At 45.9% G+C, this 15,205-nt stretch overlaps 1 protein-coding gene across 3 annotated transcripts in view; it reads left to right on the top strand.

Moving 5' to 3' along the window:
* Positions 1–15,205, top strand: part of BZW2 (basic leucine zipper and W2 domains 2) — a 63,159-nt gene that overhangs the window by 28,159 nt on the left and 19,795 nt on the right. For all 3 annotated transcript variants that reach the window (XM_043965675.1, XM_043965673.1, XM_043965674.1), the window contains exons 3-4: positions 5,819–5,995; positions 14,014–14,117. In XM_043965675.1, the coding sequence (XP_043821610.1) occupies positions 5,819–5,995; positions 14,014–14,117 (281 nt within the window). The remainder of the gene's footprint in view (positions 1–5,818; positions 5,996–14,013; positions 14,118–15,205) is intronic.

Here is a 15,205-nt window from a genome sequence, read left to right on the forward strand (position 1 = left end):
ATCTTTGCCAGTGGATGCCCCGCCCCCAGCTTCAGCCCCATCTATCACGTGCATGGGAGCGATCTGGGCACTGCCAGGTGCCACAGGGACCAGAGGCCTTCGAGGACAGCGGCTTGACTTACACTTCCCCAAAATAGACTGAACTCTGCCCACTGTTGGTTCAGATGAAAACTCATCTCTGGGAAAGGGCATTCCGAAGCTTTCCAGAAGCACTGGGTATTTTTACAGCTGGGCTAAGTAACCAGCATGTCTTCAGAGCTCAGGAAAGGCCCGTTCACGTTCATACCGCTTGCTGATCCCCGACTTGGGCTTCTCTGCTGGGAGATTTGTTCTCGGCAGCCTGGAAGGGACACATCCACCTGTTCTGAGATTTCTCCAGCCCGTGAAAGAATGATTAGCCTACTCTGCCCCCAAAAAGCTCCCCAACAGTGTGGCTGCCTTGAGTGCTGAGGGATGATTCTGTCCTCAAACACTCCTGGGGAAATGTGCGTGCCCATGATCTGCCCCATTCCCTCTCTTTCGTAGTGATTCTTTTTTAAAAACTTATTTAAAATTATTTATTTCCTGTTCCAAATTCTCTTCTTCCCTCCAGCCCCTCTCCCACCCACTGAGAAGGCAGAAAGATGATATCCACTGTACATATGAAGTCATGAAAAATATTTCCACATCAGCCATTTTGTAGTGGGGCAGGGGAGTTAAGCATTTTTTCAGTGATTCTTATGGGGGGTGATGGGCAATGAAGAGATTTCCATAAATACATGGTTTTAGTGGTCCTTTAGACTCTGAATCAAGCCCTAGGAATGAATACTTTATGTCTATATTATATTTATGTATATACACATAAGCACATATAGACATACATGTAGACACATACATATATAAAATATTAATAAAAATATTTGTGTGTATGCATATAAATATACATATATGAAGCCAGATCTAAATATTTCTATTTATACAAACCTATGTTATATTTGTGTATATACATATCTCTATATATAATATATATTTGTCTATATGTAGATAATATTTGTATATATCTATAGATGGTGTGTATTTCTATAGTATTTGAATATATTATATATACTATATAATATTTGTATTTGGGGGGCAACAATGTATCATTTAAAAATGACTTTGAGAATTTGTACCAGAATAGGTAGAAGGGCAATGTATCACAGTGGAGAGATATCTGGACTTGGGGTCAGGGACACCTGGGTTCTGATTCTGTCTGATTATAACTGCCTAAGTCATCCCAAGTATGAGCAAGTCATATTTCCTCTTTGAGAACTTGTTCTTATTCCTAGGGAATTCAGTATTCACAGTGATCTTTATGCTTTTTTAATAAAATAAGCATTTATTGTGTTCTGCCTGTGTACAAGGCACTGTTCTGTAAGAGTTCTTGCCCTCAAGGAGATTCAATATTCCTTTTCTCCATTTCCATGACTGACGTTCATTATGCCTTAACCCTCAGAGAGGTGCTCTCCCATGAGACCCATCCAGGATTTTGAACTTTGAAGTTTTCCTCTCTGGTCACACTATTCTCATAATCTATTGTGCCACCTACCTTTACCTCCTCTCATTATCTAGCAGGCAGCAAGCATTTTTATGTACCTACTATATGCAAGACAAAAGTCAAACCATCCCTATTCTTAAAGAGCTTAATTTTAATGGGATGCAATTATCATTCATCCCATGTGATTTCGAAATAAGCATATCATTGGTAAGTTTGGAGAGAGCAGTTTCAGTTAAAGTTCTGCATATGAAAACTAGACTGTAATCAGTCAAACAGGAACCAAGAAAAGAGAAATCAGAGTTCCTTGGGGTTTTTGATGAAAGGGAAGAGAAAGAAAGGCTAGTAATTGGATAGGGGAAAATTGTGGAGGAAATTATTAAACTTTTTAAAAATAAAGTTTTTCACTATCTTCAGTGTTTGATATTTAGCTCAGTATATTTCTCCCCCTACATCCTTCCAGAAAGTCATCCCTTATAATAAAGAATTTTAAAAAGAGGGAGAAAACATTTTTCGTACAACTAATCAATGTATTTAAAAATCCTAATGTTAAATGTAGTTTTCCATATCCATGGTCCCCCATCTCTGCAAAGAACTGAGGGTGGAGTTGATAAAGTTCTTATCTTGCTTCTTTGGGGTTGAGCTTGGTCATTTGCCTTCAGTATCTATTGTTCTATTGTAGTTCTTTCCATTTAAATAATTATAACCAATGTATATATTGTTTTCCTAGTCCTACTTCACTTTGCATCTGCTCATATAAGTCTTCTAGCTTCTTTCCATTTGTAATGGTCATTTTTATGGTACAATAATATTCCAATATATTCATGTGCCACAATTTGTTAAGCTGTTCTCCAGTTGAGATATCTTCTTCTTTTCTAGTTCTTTGCCCACACAAAAAAGGCCTATTATAAATAATTTAGGGCCCACTGGGTTGTGCTATAGTGCATAGAGTGCCCAGGTCTGAAGTCAGGAAGACTCCTCTTTTTGAGTTCAAATCTGCCCTCAGACACTTACTAGCTGTGTGACTCTAGGAAAGTCACTTAATTAGTCTCAGTTCCTCATCTGTAAAATTAGCTAGAGAAGGAAATGGCAAACCACTCCATTATCTTTGCCAAGAAACCCCACAAAATGGGTTCATAAAGAGTCTGAAATGACTCAACAACAACCACAACAACTAAATATTTTGGTGTATGTGGAAGCTCTATTCTTATCATTGACTTTGAGGTACTATAGTGTAATCACCAAATAATATGGTCACTTTCTTTGCATGATTCTAAACTGCTTTCCAGGATGGTTGAAATAATCCACAGCTTGACCAACAATTTGCGCCTATCTTTCCATAACTTCTCCATCATTGACTGCTCCCATTTTTGTCATCATTGCCAATTACTTGGTGGGAATTGAAACCCCAGGATTATTTTGATGTGCATTTCTCTTATTGTTAGTGATCTGGATCATTCTTTCATGTGTAATCATTGACTGTGTGCTCCTTTTGAGAACTGTTCATATATTTGATGATTTCTCTATTGTTCATATCATTTGACCATGTATCAATGGGAGAATGACTGGTATTTTAATAAATTTGACTCAGTTCTCTATATATTTGAGAAATGAGGTCTTCATCAGAGATATTTATTTAAAAATTATTTCCCACTTTTCTTTTTTCTTATAATTTTCATCACATTGGTTTTGTTTATGCAAAAGTTTTTAATTTTATATAATAAAAATTATCTATTTTACATTTCGTAATGTTCCCTATCTTCTTTGGTCCTAAATTTTTCCCCTGTCCATAAACCTGACAGATAAATTATTCCATGTTCTCTTAATGTGCTTATGGTATCACCCTTTCTTTATGTGTCAAGTGTATACCCATTTTGACTTTATTTTACAGTATGAGATGTTGATCTATGCCTAGTTTCTACCATACTGTTTTCCAGTTTGGGAAAACTGTTCAGAAGTTTTAGGTATTGGATTCTTATCAGGGGCATGAAGTACCTAAAACCTCCACCGCTGACCTCTTGAAGAAAAGTTGTTAATGATTGAAGAGCTCTGAGTGCTTTTGTAGGTAAAAGTGGAGAGTCCAACATAGAGACATCAAAGATGAAGGTTAAGCAATGGTCGATCAAGTGAGGCAATGGAGGAGAATGGAGAGTGAAAGGAGATGGAGAAGACTTAGCAGGAATTGAGGATAGCTGTTTTAATGACAAAGGAAAAGAAGTGGTTTGGGGATGGAGGGGAGAGAAAAGAATGCATTCAGAGTGTGTAGGAAAAGAATCTAGGTCATTCCCTCTGGGGGGCAGCTAAGGGACACAGTGGATGGAGCCCTGGGGAGTCAGGAAGACTCATCTTCCAGAGTTCAAATCTGGCCTCAGACACTTCATCGCTACATGACCCCAGGCAAGTCACTTAGCCTGCTTCCCTCAGTTGTCTCATCTGTAAAAATGAGCTGGAGAAGGAAACGGCAAACCCCTCCAGGATCTCTGCCAAGAAAACCCCAAATGGGGTCATGAAGAATCAGACATGATTGAAATGACTAAGTAGCAGCCACAACAATTTCCTCTGAAGACCTTGAACTTTTGAATCAAGTAAGAGATAAGGGCATACTAGCTGAGAGTGAGAGATGAGAGTGGAATGCAGAAGGACAATTGATACGTGAAATAGTCCTAGTGAAGAATGTGTCACTAAATGCATGTGAAGCTGAATCCTGAGTCAATTCAGTCAGCAAGCAATTATTAGCCACCTACTATGTGCCTGGAGCTGTCTGTGCTCAAAACAGTGGCAGCTCCCATTTATCTAGCGCTTTCAGGTTTTCAAAGCTTTTTTCTTCATGACAAATAGTACACACATCATTGTTGTTATTATTGTAATTTCCTCTTTATGCATGTGGAAATTGAGACTAGGAGGACTTTCTCCTAGGATTACAGATGGAGATCTGGCGAGCACCTTAGAGCTTATCTATTCATTTTACCTTATCCCTCATTTTACCAATGAGGAAACTGAGGTCCAGATAGGTGACTTGTTTGGTAAGAGCAAGAGTTGGGATTTGAACCCAGCTCCTTTGACCTTAAATCTAGTCCTGGGTCTCCCAGCTCTCAGGAGAAGTTACTGGCCCAAGGTTCCTCAGCTAGTGAAGGTCAGAACTCTGGTGTGCCCACTGGTCATGTCCCTTCACAAGTGCATGATCGCACCTATGATGGATCTGAGAAGGGAGATTGACAGGCTGGACGGTGTCCTGAGGAGGTGACCAAGATGGAGGGTGTGGCATTCACATCTCAGGAGGGTATGTCAAAGCTGATAAGAATGTTCAGCCTTGACAAGCAAGTCGGAAGATCCTTGATTGACATCCTTAGGAACCTCGTTAAGACTTTGATGGGGCCTTAGATAAGATCACCTAGTCCAGACCCCCCTTCTTTTACAGGTGAGGACCCTCAGGCCCATGGAGGCTCTGGGAGTGATGAGTGACGAGCTGCAGAGGGACAGACTGAGTCTGTGTGTCAGGGAAAATCTCTTACTTCTTGAAGCTTAGTAGGATAGTCTGCTTGTAGATGTTTAACTATGGGCTGAGATGGTGGGTGAGAATATATGCATGACACACTTTTAAGGTCAATTTACATTAATGACATTTTCTCCATCACTTTCTCATGTCCAGAGAATTAGCAAGACAATAATTCCAGCCCTGATCTGTAGCATTCCCCAGTGTCTGGGGTGGAAGTGGTCACCATGGAGATGGAGGCTTTCTCTGGAGCCCCAGCACCCCACCGGAGCTGTCCCAGAGGGAAATGGGCTGGTCCCGTGGGAGACAGCACCTTCACTGTTAATGGAGGCCTTCAAGCAAAGGCAGCCAGATACCGGGTGGAGGGAGTACTGGGCTTGGCCTCAGCAAGGCCTGAGGACAAATCCTACCTCAGACACTTAGTAACTCTGTGATCCTGGGACAGGCACTTAACCCCTGTGGTTTCTCCATATGGAAAATGGAGGTACTAATAGCCCCTGCCTCCCAGGGATACTGTGACAGCAAATGAGATGACACACGGAAAGGGTTTTGCAAACATTAAAACAATATATAACTGTCATCATTATTATTGCTGTCATCAGCAACAACAACAAATGCTGGATGCCCACTACAGGGTGTGGTGCAGGGGGCTTTTTGGGGCCGGATCAGCTTTTTTTTATAAGGTGACCTCTCAGGGCCCTTTCAGCTGTGACATCTCAGAACATGTTGCTGCTTGCCCAGTGGGTTACACTCGGGTCAAGTTTTTGGGCCTGTGAAATTAAGTGATATGGTTTTGGGTCGTTTGTTTTTAGATGAAAAAGAGAAGTTTGAACCTACGGTCTTCAGGGATACACTCGTCCAGGGCCTCAATGATGCTGGGGATGACCTTGACGCAGTAGCCAAGTTCCTGGACTCCACTGGCTCCAGGCTGGACTATCGCCGCTATGCAGACACGCTCTTTGACGTCCTGGTGGCTGGCAGCATGCTAGGTGAGTCTCCATTCCTGCATCACTGACCCATCGTGGACTTTTCCTGTGGCCTGAGAAAAGTTGTGTGTAACTACCTTTTATGTTCATTAGTGTAAAGCAGCATGTGGGCTTGACTCCTGCCACCTGTGTGATCATTAGCCATTTCCATCATTGCTTCAAGCCTTGGTTTTTCCAATCTTTAAAATGGGGAGATGATCCTAGTACATATTTCACAGGGGGTTGTGAGGAGATTTTATAAACTTTAAAGCATCATGGAAATGGGAATTCTTGGTGGTATTGTTATTCATTTGCCAGTGGCTTTAATAATCCCAATAGCACTTTACATGTGTTATCTCCTTTGATCCTCACAATAATCCTGGGAGGTAGCAGATATTGTTACCATCTCCATTTTGACATCTGAGGAAACTGAGACTGAGAAAGGTTTCAGTGATTTCTCCGGGGTCACTCATCCAGTAAGTATCTATGGTAGGATTTGAATTCAGGTCTTTGTGGCTACAAGCCCTCCCCTCTATGGAGGATGACACCTTATCATTTATAGACAGCTGAGTGAGGCTTCATGGGGCAGCAAGACCAGAGTCTTTGGGATGCCTGTCACTTTGAAGCTTTGCCTCTCTGCTTGGCCTCACAGTCTTGAAGCACTGGCACGATTGGGATGGGAAAGGGACGGGGAAATGGAATGGTGTGTAGAGAAGAAGCCAGCATGAAGGAGACTGGGTGAGAGGGAGTAATAGGGGGTAAGCCTGGAAAGGGCTGGGGGGGAGGACTCAGTTTGGGGACTTCAGATCCAGGATGCTGAGAATGCTGCATTTACAATTGCAAGGCCGTTCAGGAACCCTCACCTCCTTTCCAAGTCTGAGTTGACCCAAACTGAGTCAGTTTGGCAGGGATGTGCAGGAGAGATCACAGCAGGGCAAGCCTGAATGCAGGGAGAAGAATTAAGAGGCTGTTGCAATAGTCCTTTGTTGCATATCCTCCTGACCCCAGCAACAACAGCCTAAAAGTGACCAGATTTGAAGTCAGGGGACTTGGATTCAAAGCCTTCCCTTGCTGCTCACAACTTATGTGACCTTGGGCAAGCTTCTCTTTGGAGCTTGTTTTCTTCATTTATGAAATGAAGGGAATTGACTCAGAAGCTCCTGAAGGCTCTTCTGGCTCTCAAGGTAAGGCACTGTGCTAGGCACTGAGGGGGGAGGTGATAACATGAAGAGGAAATGAGCCCAGGTCCTGCCCCAAGGGGCAGCAGCAAAGGCAGGATGGTGAGGGAAGGACCAGGAATCTTGGTCCAAGGACCACGGGCATCATTTGGTACCCGAGGGAAAGTTATTAAACAAATTTCAGCAAAGGCGTGGCATGCCCCCAGTCAGAAAGTGGTAGAAGTTGTAAATGAAATGGAGGCCTGCAATGGACTCGGGTTTTGGAATAAGTGAATCCCCAGGGTGAGGTTACCTGGGTGAGCTCAAGTGAGTCCCTGCATCTCTTAGAGCCTGTTTTCTCTGCTTTGAAAAAGAGGGGGAGGGGCAGCTAGGTGGCACAGTGGATAGAGCACCGGCCCTGGATTCGGGGGACCTGAGTTCATATCCGGCCTCAGGCACGTGACACTTACTAGCTGTGCGACCCTGGGCAAGTCATTTAAAAGCCTCATTGCCCTACCAAAAATAGAAAGAAAAAGAAAAAGAGGGGGGGGGAAGACTAGCTAACCTCTGAGGTCCCTTTCAGCTCTTTAGCTATGATCCAAACACAAGGAATATTTTTCTTTATATGCATTATATTGAAGAGAGGTGCTCTGAGGATAGCGAGGTGGCTAGATGTTCCTGTGTGTGAATAGGATGTCACTCTTGCTTTGGGGCTCTGGCAGAGATATCGAATCACTCAAAAGAGTTTGTCCAAACCATTCACACAGGAAAAATAAAGTGGATGAAGGCAGCAAGTATTGATTAAATAGGCCAGGCAGTGTACAAAGTACTGGGAATGTAATAGAAATAAAAAGAAAGACAATCACTGTCTTCACGGTCACTGTAATAAGGAAGACGGCATGGGAAAGAAAGGTTGTGTTCGAACTCTAGAAAGTCAGGGCAGAGCTAGGAGAGGAGTGAGAAAAATTCGCCAGTGGGAGGATGGGGCTGCCAAGGCAGAGACGTATTCCAGGGTAAGAAGGGAGCTAGGGAATGGGGGGAAGCCTGGCAAGTTGGGGGCTGAACTGGGAGGAGTCAGTGTGGTTCCCTCAGTTCCCTCAGAAGAAGATGAAGAATAGCTATTGCCCAGCATATGACATTTAGAGCCGTTCCTCAGTCTGTACAGCTGGGATTGACAGGAGAAATGGAGCCATCACTGATAAGGAGAAAGAGAGCAGTCTGGATCACCCTTGGAAAATCAGGAAACAGAGTCCCGTCCTCACGTTCTACCAGCATTGCTGCCTACGAGGGAGACATGCAACAGGCCTGTCTTTGCCTAATTAGAAATGAATCTCACCAAAAGGGCAAGGAAAAGCCCATCATAGGTATGTGTGGCTGCAGCACTGACCAATGAGCCACAAGAGGTAAGAGCAAGAGCAGAAGGCATCATCAGAACAGAAGAGGAGATGGAGGAGCAGGGTGAGAATGAGGGACAGCAGGGGAGTGGCCGAAGCCTTTTGTCAGGATCTGCACCGTGTGAGGAGAGAAGGGAGGCCTTCAGCTCACTGGGGTGACTTCCTGTGTTGAGTTTATGGGAAGACTTGGACAAGAGTCCCCCAAGATGGGCAGGCCACAGTGGACTGCCATCTGTTGGGGGGGGGCGGAAGCATATACCCACACTCACGAATGAAGCTGCTTGATGAAAAAAAAGCAATCGTTGGTTGTTACATCACTGGGGGAAGACTTGGAGTTTAAGACATTATTGAACAGTCGTCCTTGCTGGTCTCAGGCTCTGGCAGGTAGATCGCATTACAAAGGCTTTCCTCCCCCATGCCCTGCCTTCTGTGAGGAGTCTCACGCTCCTTTAAGAAGCCCAGTCAAACCTGCGCACACATGAGCATCAGGAGCAGTTTCTTGAAGGAAGCCGAGTCAGAGCTGCTGCCAGTAGAGATTCTGGACTGATGTTTGGGGGGGGGGGCAGATAAACAGCTGGCACACAAGGCTGGCGGAGCTCACCCAGCACTCATGTGACACCGCTTGTTAGCAAAAAAGAGAAATGACCCTCTTTGTTCTTTGTTGAAAATGGCTGGCAAGGTATGAATGTTCAGCAAGCCAACAATGGGAGTCGAGTTGGCATTGGACACTGGAGATAAAGTGAGGAAAAATAAAAAACAGAAACAAAAAACAAACCCAGCTTATCTGTTTGTATGACACTGGGTCCACCCTCTAGCCAAAGGGGACATCGAGCTCACTCAGTGAATGAATGCAGGAATGAATAATAACAATTATTAAGCACTTACTGTGTACTAAGTATCCTGCTAATTTCTAGTGATACAAAATCAATCCCTGCCCTCAAGAACCCTCTGTTCCAACAGAGGAGACTACACATACAGGAATGGTGGCCAGGCAGAGGTGAAGCTCAGGGATGGAGGTTGGAGGGGCACACCTTCCAGAAGCAGGGTCCAAGTTAATTTGATTAAGGTTCCCAGAGCAGGAGGTGGGAAGCTGGTAGTGGTAGTGGGTGACAGGGCAGAGAAGATGGCAAGAAAACGGTTGGGGTGGAGAGATGGATGGGGGCTGTGAGCTTAGGTGGGCTGTGTATGTTTGTACCCGCCTATTTACCAGTGAGGCAGCTTGGCCCCACAGTAGGAGTTCTAGAATTGAGGCAGGGTATGGTCTCTGGGCTTGGTCTGCAGGGTATAAGATGTAAGATGGTGGCTAATGCGGACGGGTTGGGGTCCTGCCAATGACTCACATCTACATGTCCAAAATGAAGGAACTCTTGCGATGGGAACCCACCTGTGACTGAAACTTTAGAACCAGCCATTCACCAGGTCTTTGCCCAGGCTGTCCCTCATGCCAGAAGTGCTCTTCCTGTTTACCCGAGCCTCTTGGAATCCTCCCTGCACAGACCCATGCACACAGAGAACTCTGTCTATCCTCTGTCTATCCATCCATCCATCCATCCATCCATCCATCCATCCATCCATCCATCCATCCATCCATTCGTCCGTCCGTCTGTCCATCTATCTATCATCCATCCATCCATCCATCCATCCATCCATCCATCCATCCATCCATCCATCCATCCATCCATTCGTCCGTCCGTCTGTCCATCTATCTATCATCCATCCGTCCATCCATTCATCCATAGCATTTACTTGTCTGTGCCGGTGTATCTCCCTTCTAACAGGCCACAAGTCCTTCAGTGTTTTTTTTTTGTCTCTGTGTAGCCAATGCCAGGCACAGGAGGCGTTTCATATTACGTGAATTGAATCCATCAAAGCCCAGACCGGGGCACCTGCTCCTGATTCGCTAGGACTCCAAAGAGCAGCTGGGGGTGGGCCAGAGGGGCCCAGCGGGAGTCCAATCACATACTCTCAGACCTGGAAATAGATCTGTGTCGGGGCAGGCGCAGAACTAGACAGAAGGTCAAATGTGGAATGAGATCCAGGAGCCCCATCCCAGAACCCTCCCCCTCCTTGTTCCCCTCCCCCCAAGGGTGCTCAGGACAGCCCTTGAGCCAGGTCAAAGGGAGAGGAGATCTGAGCATGCCTACAGCCAGCACCATAACATCCAAGGCCAGCACTCTTATTTCTATCTCGAGAATTAGTGTGTGACCTAGATAGGGAAGCCCAAGGCTAATCTTTGCCCCGAGAGAGCCAGCTTCCACCTCTTGACTTCTATGCCTGTGGTATCCCAGGCCCTGGGCTAGGCACCAGAGACACAGACACAGAAATGAAGCCTCCACTTAAGGAACTGCCACGCTACCAGAAGGAAGCACACACGTGAGATGTCTACAAGGCAAGCACAACGTGGTTTAGGGGCCCAGTGGGCACCTGTGGCATCAGGTGAGGCCTCTTGAGGGAGCTGGTAGCAAAGCTGACCCCTCAGGAAGCCAAGGGTGTCAAATCTGTGCAAAGTCACTGGGTCCCAGAGACCCAGGAAGTCTGCGTCAGGGCCTGGGCTCGCCTCAGAGGGGTGCTGGGGTCTTGAGCCACTGCCAGAGCTCCTGTGCTGGAATTAGGGGAGGAAGAGGGAAGCTGACTAACAGGCCAGCCAGCGGAGGCTGTGAAGGGGGCACAAGAGAGGGCCTCTCTCTCGGGGCTGCTCAAGCGGGCCCCCACGGACCACGGAGTGACCACAGGCCCTGTGCCATGGATTCGCAAGCTTCCAGACTCTGTTTTTATCAGCTCACTCAGCCATCCTCGGGGAGATGCTAACCATACTCGTGAAGGATTTGGGCTCCCCAACTCCATTGCCCAAGCCCCCAAATGGGGAGGCAGACCTGCAGGTAGACTTCAAGCTTTCGACGAGTCAGTATGTGATATGGCAACCTAAAGTATGCGTGCTAGCCTGAATTCAGAGGACAGGCCCACAGGAACAGGAATAATGTGACAAAATGTGAGACAGGGAAAGGTTTGAAGACAGACTATGCACCTGTGTGACCTTGGGAAAATGACCTCCCCTCTCTGGGCTCAGTTTACTCATCTGTAAAGTGGGGATGCAATGAATTGGCCTTGAAGGTTTCTGCCAACTCTCCATCCCATCCTCTGCCAGAAGCCTTTCTCGGTGCCTCCCTCCCAGCTGTGCTCAGTGTCTCTCTGCAATCACCTTCCACCTGCTCTGTAGAGCGGCTGGGTACCTGGTGATTGACTTGCTATGGCCCATCAGAGGGCGAGGTCTTCGAGGGCACACCCCTTGGTTTCACCTTTCTTTGTATCCCCAGCACTTGGCATGGTGCCTGGCACCAGTAAGCGCTGCCTGATTCTGTGGTCCTAAGGAGAAGGCAGCCCCACCCGCCTCCGCCCTCCTTGTTCAGGCCACATGGGAGGGTGTCAGGTCTGGTTTAGCTCAAACCTCCACACTGGGTGGATGCTCATGGAAGAGAGTGCTTAGTGGAGGATACCCGGGTGCAGGGCCTGTGCCGGAGAAGCATCAGCTCAGGAAGGAAGTGGGGGCTCCAAGGGGCACCTGATCTAACTGGATTCTGAGGGCCTTGCCCTGACGGGAAGCTGCCCTTGTCTACTCAGCCCCAGAGGCCGACTCAGGCGCCTTCCCCTTTGGGGAATTCTTCAAGCAGCCCCAATTGTTGTCTGACCTTTTCAGGGGCACTGGCCCCTGTTCCTGAAATTAATCCCATCCTCACCCCCACTGAGAAACAGCACAGCTACATCCGAGCCACGTCCCATCTGATTTGGCCCCAGCTATCTACTAGCTGTGATACCCTGAGCAAATCCCTGCCCCAGCCTCAGTTTCCACATCTGTCAAATGGGGGTAATAATGGCACCCACCTGCCTTGAGGATCTAATGAGATGATATATTTAAAGCACTTTGTTCAAATGCTGTCTACATTCCATCCGCCATCATCACCATCATGACCCCCGCCATCATCACCATCATCTCCCCCATGGTTATTTGTCTTCTCTCTCTGCTAACTATTTTGCATGTACCCATCATTGTACATGTTGTTTCCCTTGGTGAAGCATAAGCTCTTTGAAGGCAAGAGCTGCTTTTGGTTTTTGCTTTGTAGCTTCAGCACCCAGCAGAGCGAGTTGTACACAGTAAGTGCTTAATGAATGCCTATCAGTTGGCTCTAATTGAATGCTCGCTGGGAATATTGTAGAGGGAATCTTCATCCTGGTACAAGTTGGATCAAATGATTTCTGTGCTTCTTTTCACTCTGTGATTCTGGGATCCTGACTCTAAAATACTCCCTCCATTCTTGACACTGAGAAAGAAGAGTGGCTGCCACTTGGATCCAAATGGTCACGTTGGCTGCTCAGGGCACCCTCTCCCTGGGCTCAGGCTGGACACAATGACACACCACTAGCCTGTCCCTTCACTGAATTCCATGCAGCCCACAGTCCTCCTGTTTGCTTTGGCCACGGTTGTGTTACATTTTTCTCGTATTACAGTTTATCTGACTGTTAGTTACATGTTTCCTTGGACACATCTGTCACCAACTGCTTCTGTAAGGGATTTTTTATATGAACTTTGTAGTCACTTATCCTTAACCCTCAGTGGGATATAAGTTCTTTGTGAGCGGGGACCAGCCATCCCCAGTACCTAGCAGAGTGCCTGGCTTATGGCAAGTTCCCCCCAAACGCTTATTGGGTCAGATTGGGTTGGATTGGGAAGGTGCTAAGAATCAGCCAGATGTTTACAAATGATCTCTCCATGTAGGTGACTTCTAAGTTGGTTCCTTTCATCCATTCTGTTAGCTTCAATTTTGGAGAGGAAATTCTTGCTTGGACTCCCCACCTCCCACCAATTCCAGGAGGTAGATTCTATCTTTACAGTTCCCTATGCACCGATTCTTCTCTATTTCTGTCCCTCTGTCTCTGTCTTTCTCTGTATCTCTCTGTCTCCTCCTTTTCTTTCTCCCTCCCTTCCTCTCCCCTCTCTCCCCTGCTCTCTCCTCTCCTCTCCTCTCATCTCTTTCTGTCTCTTTGCATTTGAGAATGTGAATATATATATTTATTTATATTCTTGTGTATACGAATATATATTCTCATGTATATTCAAATGTGTCCTATGTGTATATATGTGTGTATGTGTGTGTGTATATATATATGTATATATGTGTGTGTGTGTGTGTGTGTGTATATATATATATATATATATATATATATTTCTCCCTAATGAGATCACAAAATCAGAGTCTCAGAGTTGGGAAGGATCTCAATCCAATCCAACATTGTTTCCTTGAATCAGTCAAATGAAGGAAAGGCGGAATGACTCACTTTTCCCAGCCTCTTTACTATCACAGGAGATAAGATCTCTAAGTAAAGTAAATCTTTCTTGAATGCCCTCCCCCCTTTTTGTGTAAACATGCTGTCTCTAATGACTATTTGGCAAATCTTCTGGCTCCAGCTATTAACTGCACTGACGTCTTTCTTTCAGCCCCTGGTGGGACTCGCATAGATGATGGGGACAAGACCAAGATGACCACCCACTGTGTGTTCTTTGCCAATGAAGATCACGATGCCATCCGCAACTATGCTCAGGTCAGGGCTGGGGTAGAAAACTGCGACTGGGAAGTGTCAGTCGCGGTGGGAAAAACGATCTGAGGTCCTTAGGGGAAGGGCTGGGCAAACAAAACTTCTGCTGGGCAGATTTATGAGTGGCTCAACATGAGTCATTGTCCCTTTTCTCAACAGGAGGTCAAGGGGCAAGTGAGAAGGGTCCTCAATGCGGAATCAAGGGACTTGGGCTCACATCGCAACTGCTCCAATGGCTAGCTGCGCTGTCTTGACAGGTCACCTAACCTGTCTGCCTCAGTTTCCTCTTTTGCAGACCATAGTTGCTCTAAAAGGTCATTTCTTTTGAAGTCTGAGTGAGGCTGTTAGCACAAGTAAGACAATGGAAGAGTATTTTCATAACTATAAGCGCTTTGGGGAAGTGCTGGATTCAAATTCTGTCTCAGAAGTATATTGACTGTGTGACCCTGGGCAAATCATAGCCTTTCAGTGTTCTGGGAAAGTCTCCAGGATTGTAGATAGCCGAGGAGGTGCCAACCTGCATTAGTGGAGAGTGTTTTCTCTTTTAGGAGCTCCCTAGATTAATGCAATTATAGGTCTATTCCCTACACACATATATACACATGTTTTACATGTGTGTGTATTTATACACATGTGCACATATACACACACGCACATGACCCTCTTTAAAAATAAACCATTCCCTGTGGGTGGGGGGCTTCCTCCTCTCTGAAGTTGGCAGAGAGCGAGCCTGAACGTCCTCAGTGGGTGTGGGAAGCTGCTTGTTGTCCCCCCCACAAATCCCCCTTGTTCTCTCCCTCCGTCCCAGGGTTACACTGACCCTGTTTCATGTAAGTTTCATGTGACAGACCTGCCTTTGCTTATTTATCTTTTTCTTCTCCTAAAGAAGGGAGGGACCATTTCGATTTTTCTCTGTATCCCTGGTGCCTGGCGCATGGTTGGCGCTTAGATGCTCATTCACTGGGGGTAGTGGGTGGGTTGCAGTTGGAGCTAAATGTTATAGACATTTAATTCCACTTAACAAACAAGAATTTTGGGGAGCAGCTAAGTGGCGCAGTAGATAAAGCACAGGCCCTGGATTCAGGAGGACCTAA

The sequence above is a fragment of the Dromiciops gliroides genome, chromosome 5 (assembly GCF_019393635.1).
Source record: "Dromiciops gliroides isolate mDroGli1 chromosome 5, mDroGli1.pri, whole genome shotgun sequence".
Lineage (NCBI taxonomy): Eukaryota > Metazoa > Chordata > Mammalia > Microbiotheria > Microbiotheriidae > Dromiciops > Dromiciops gliroides.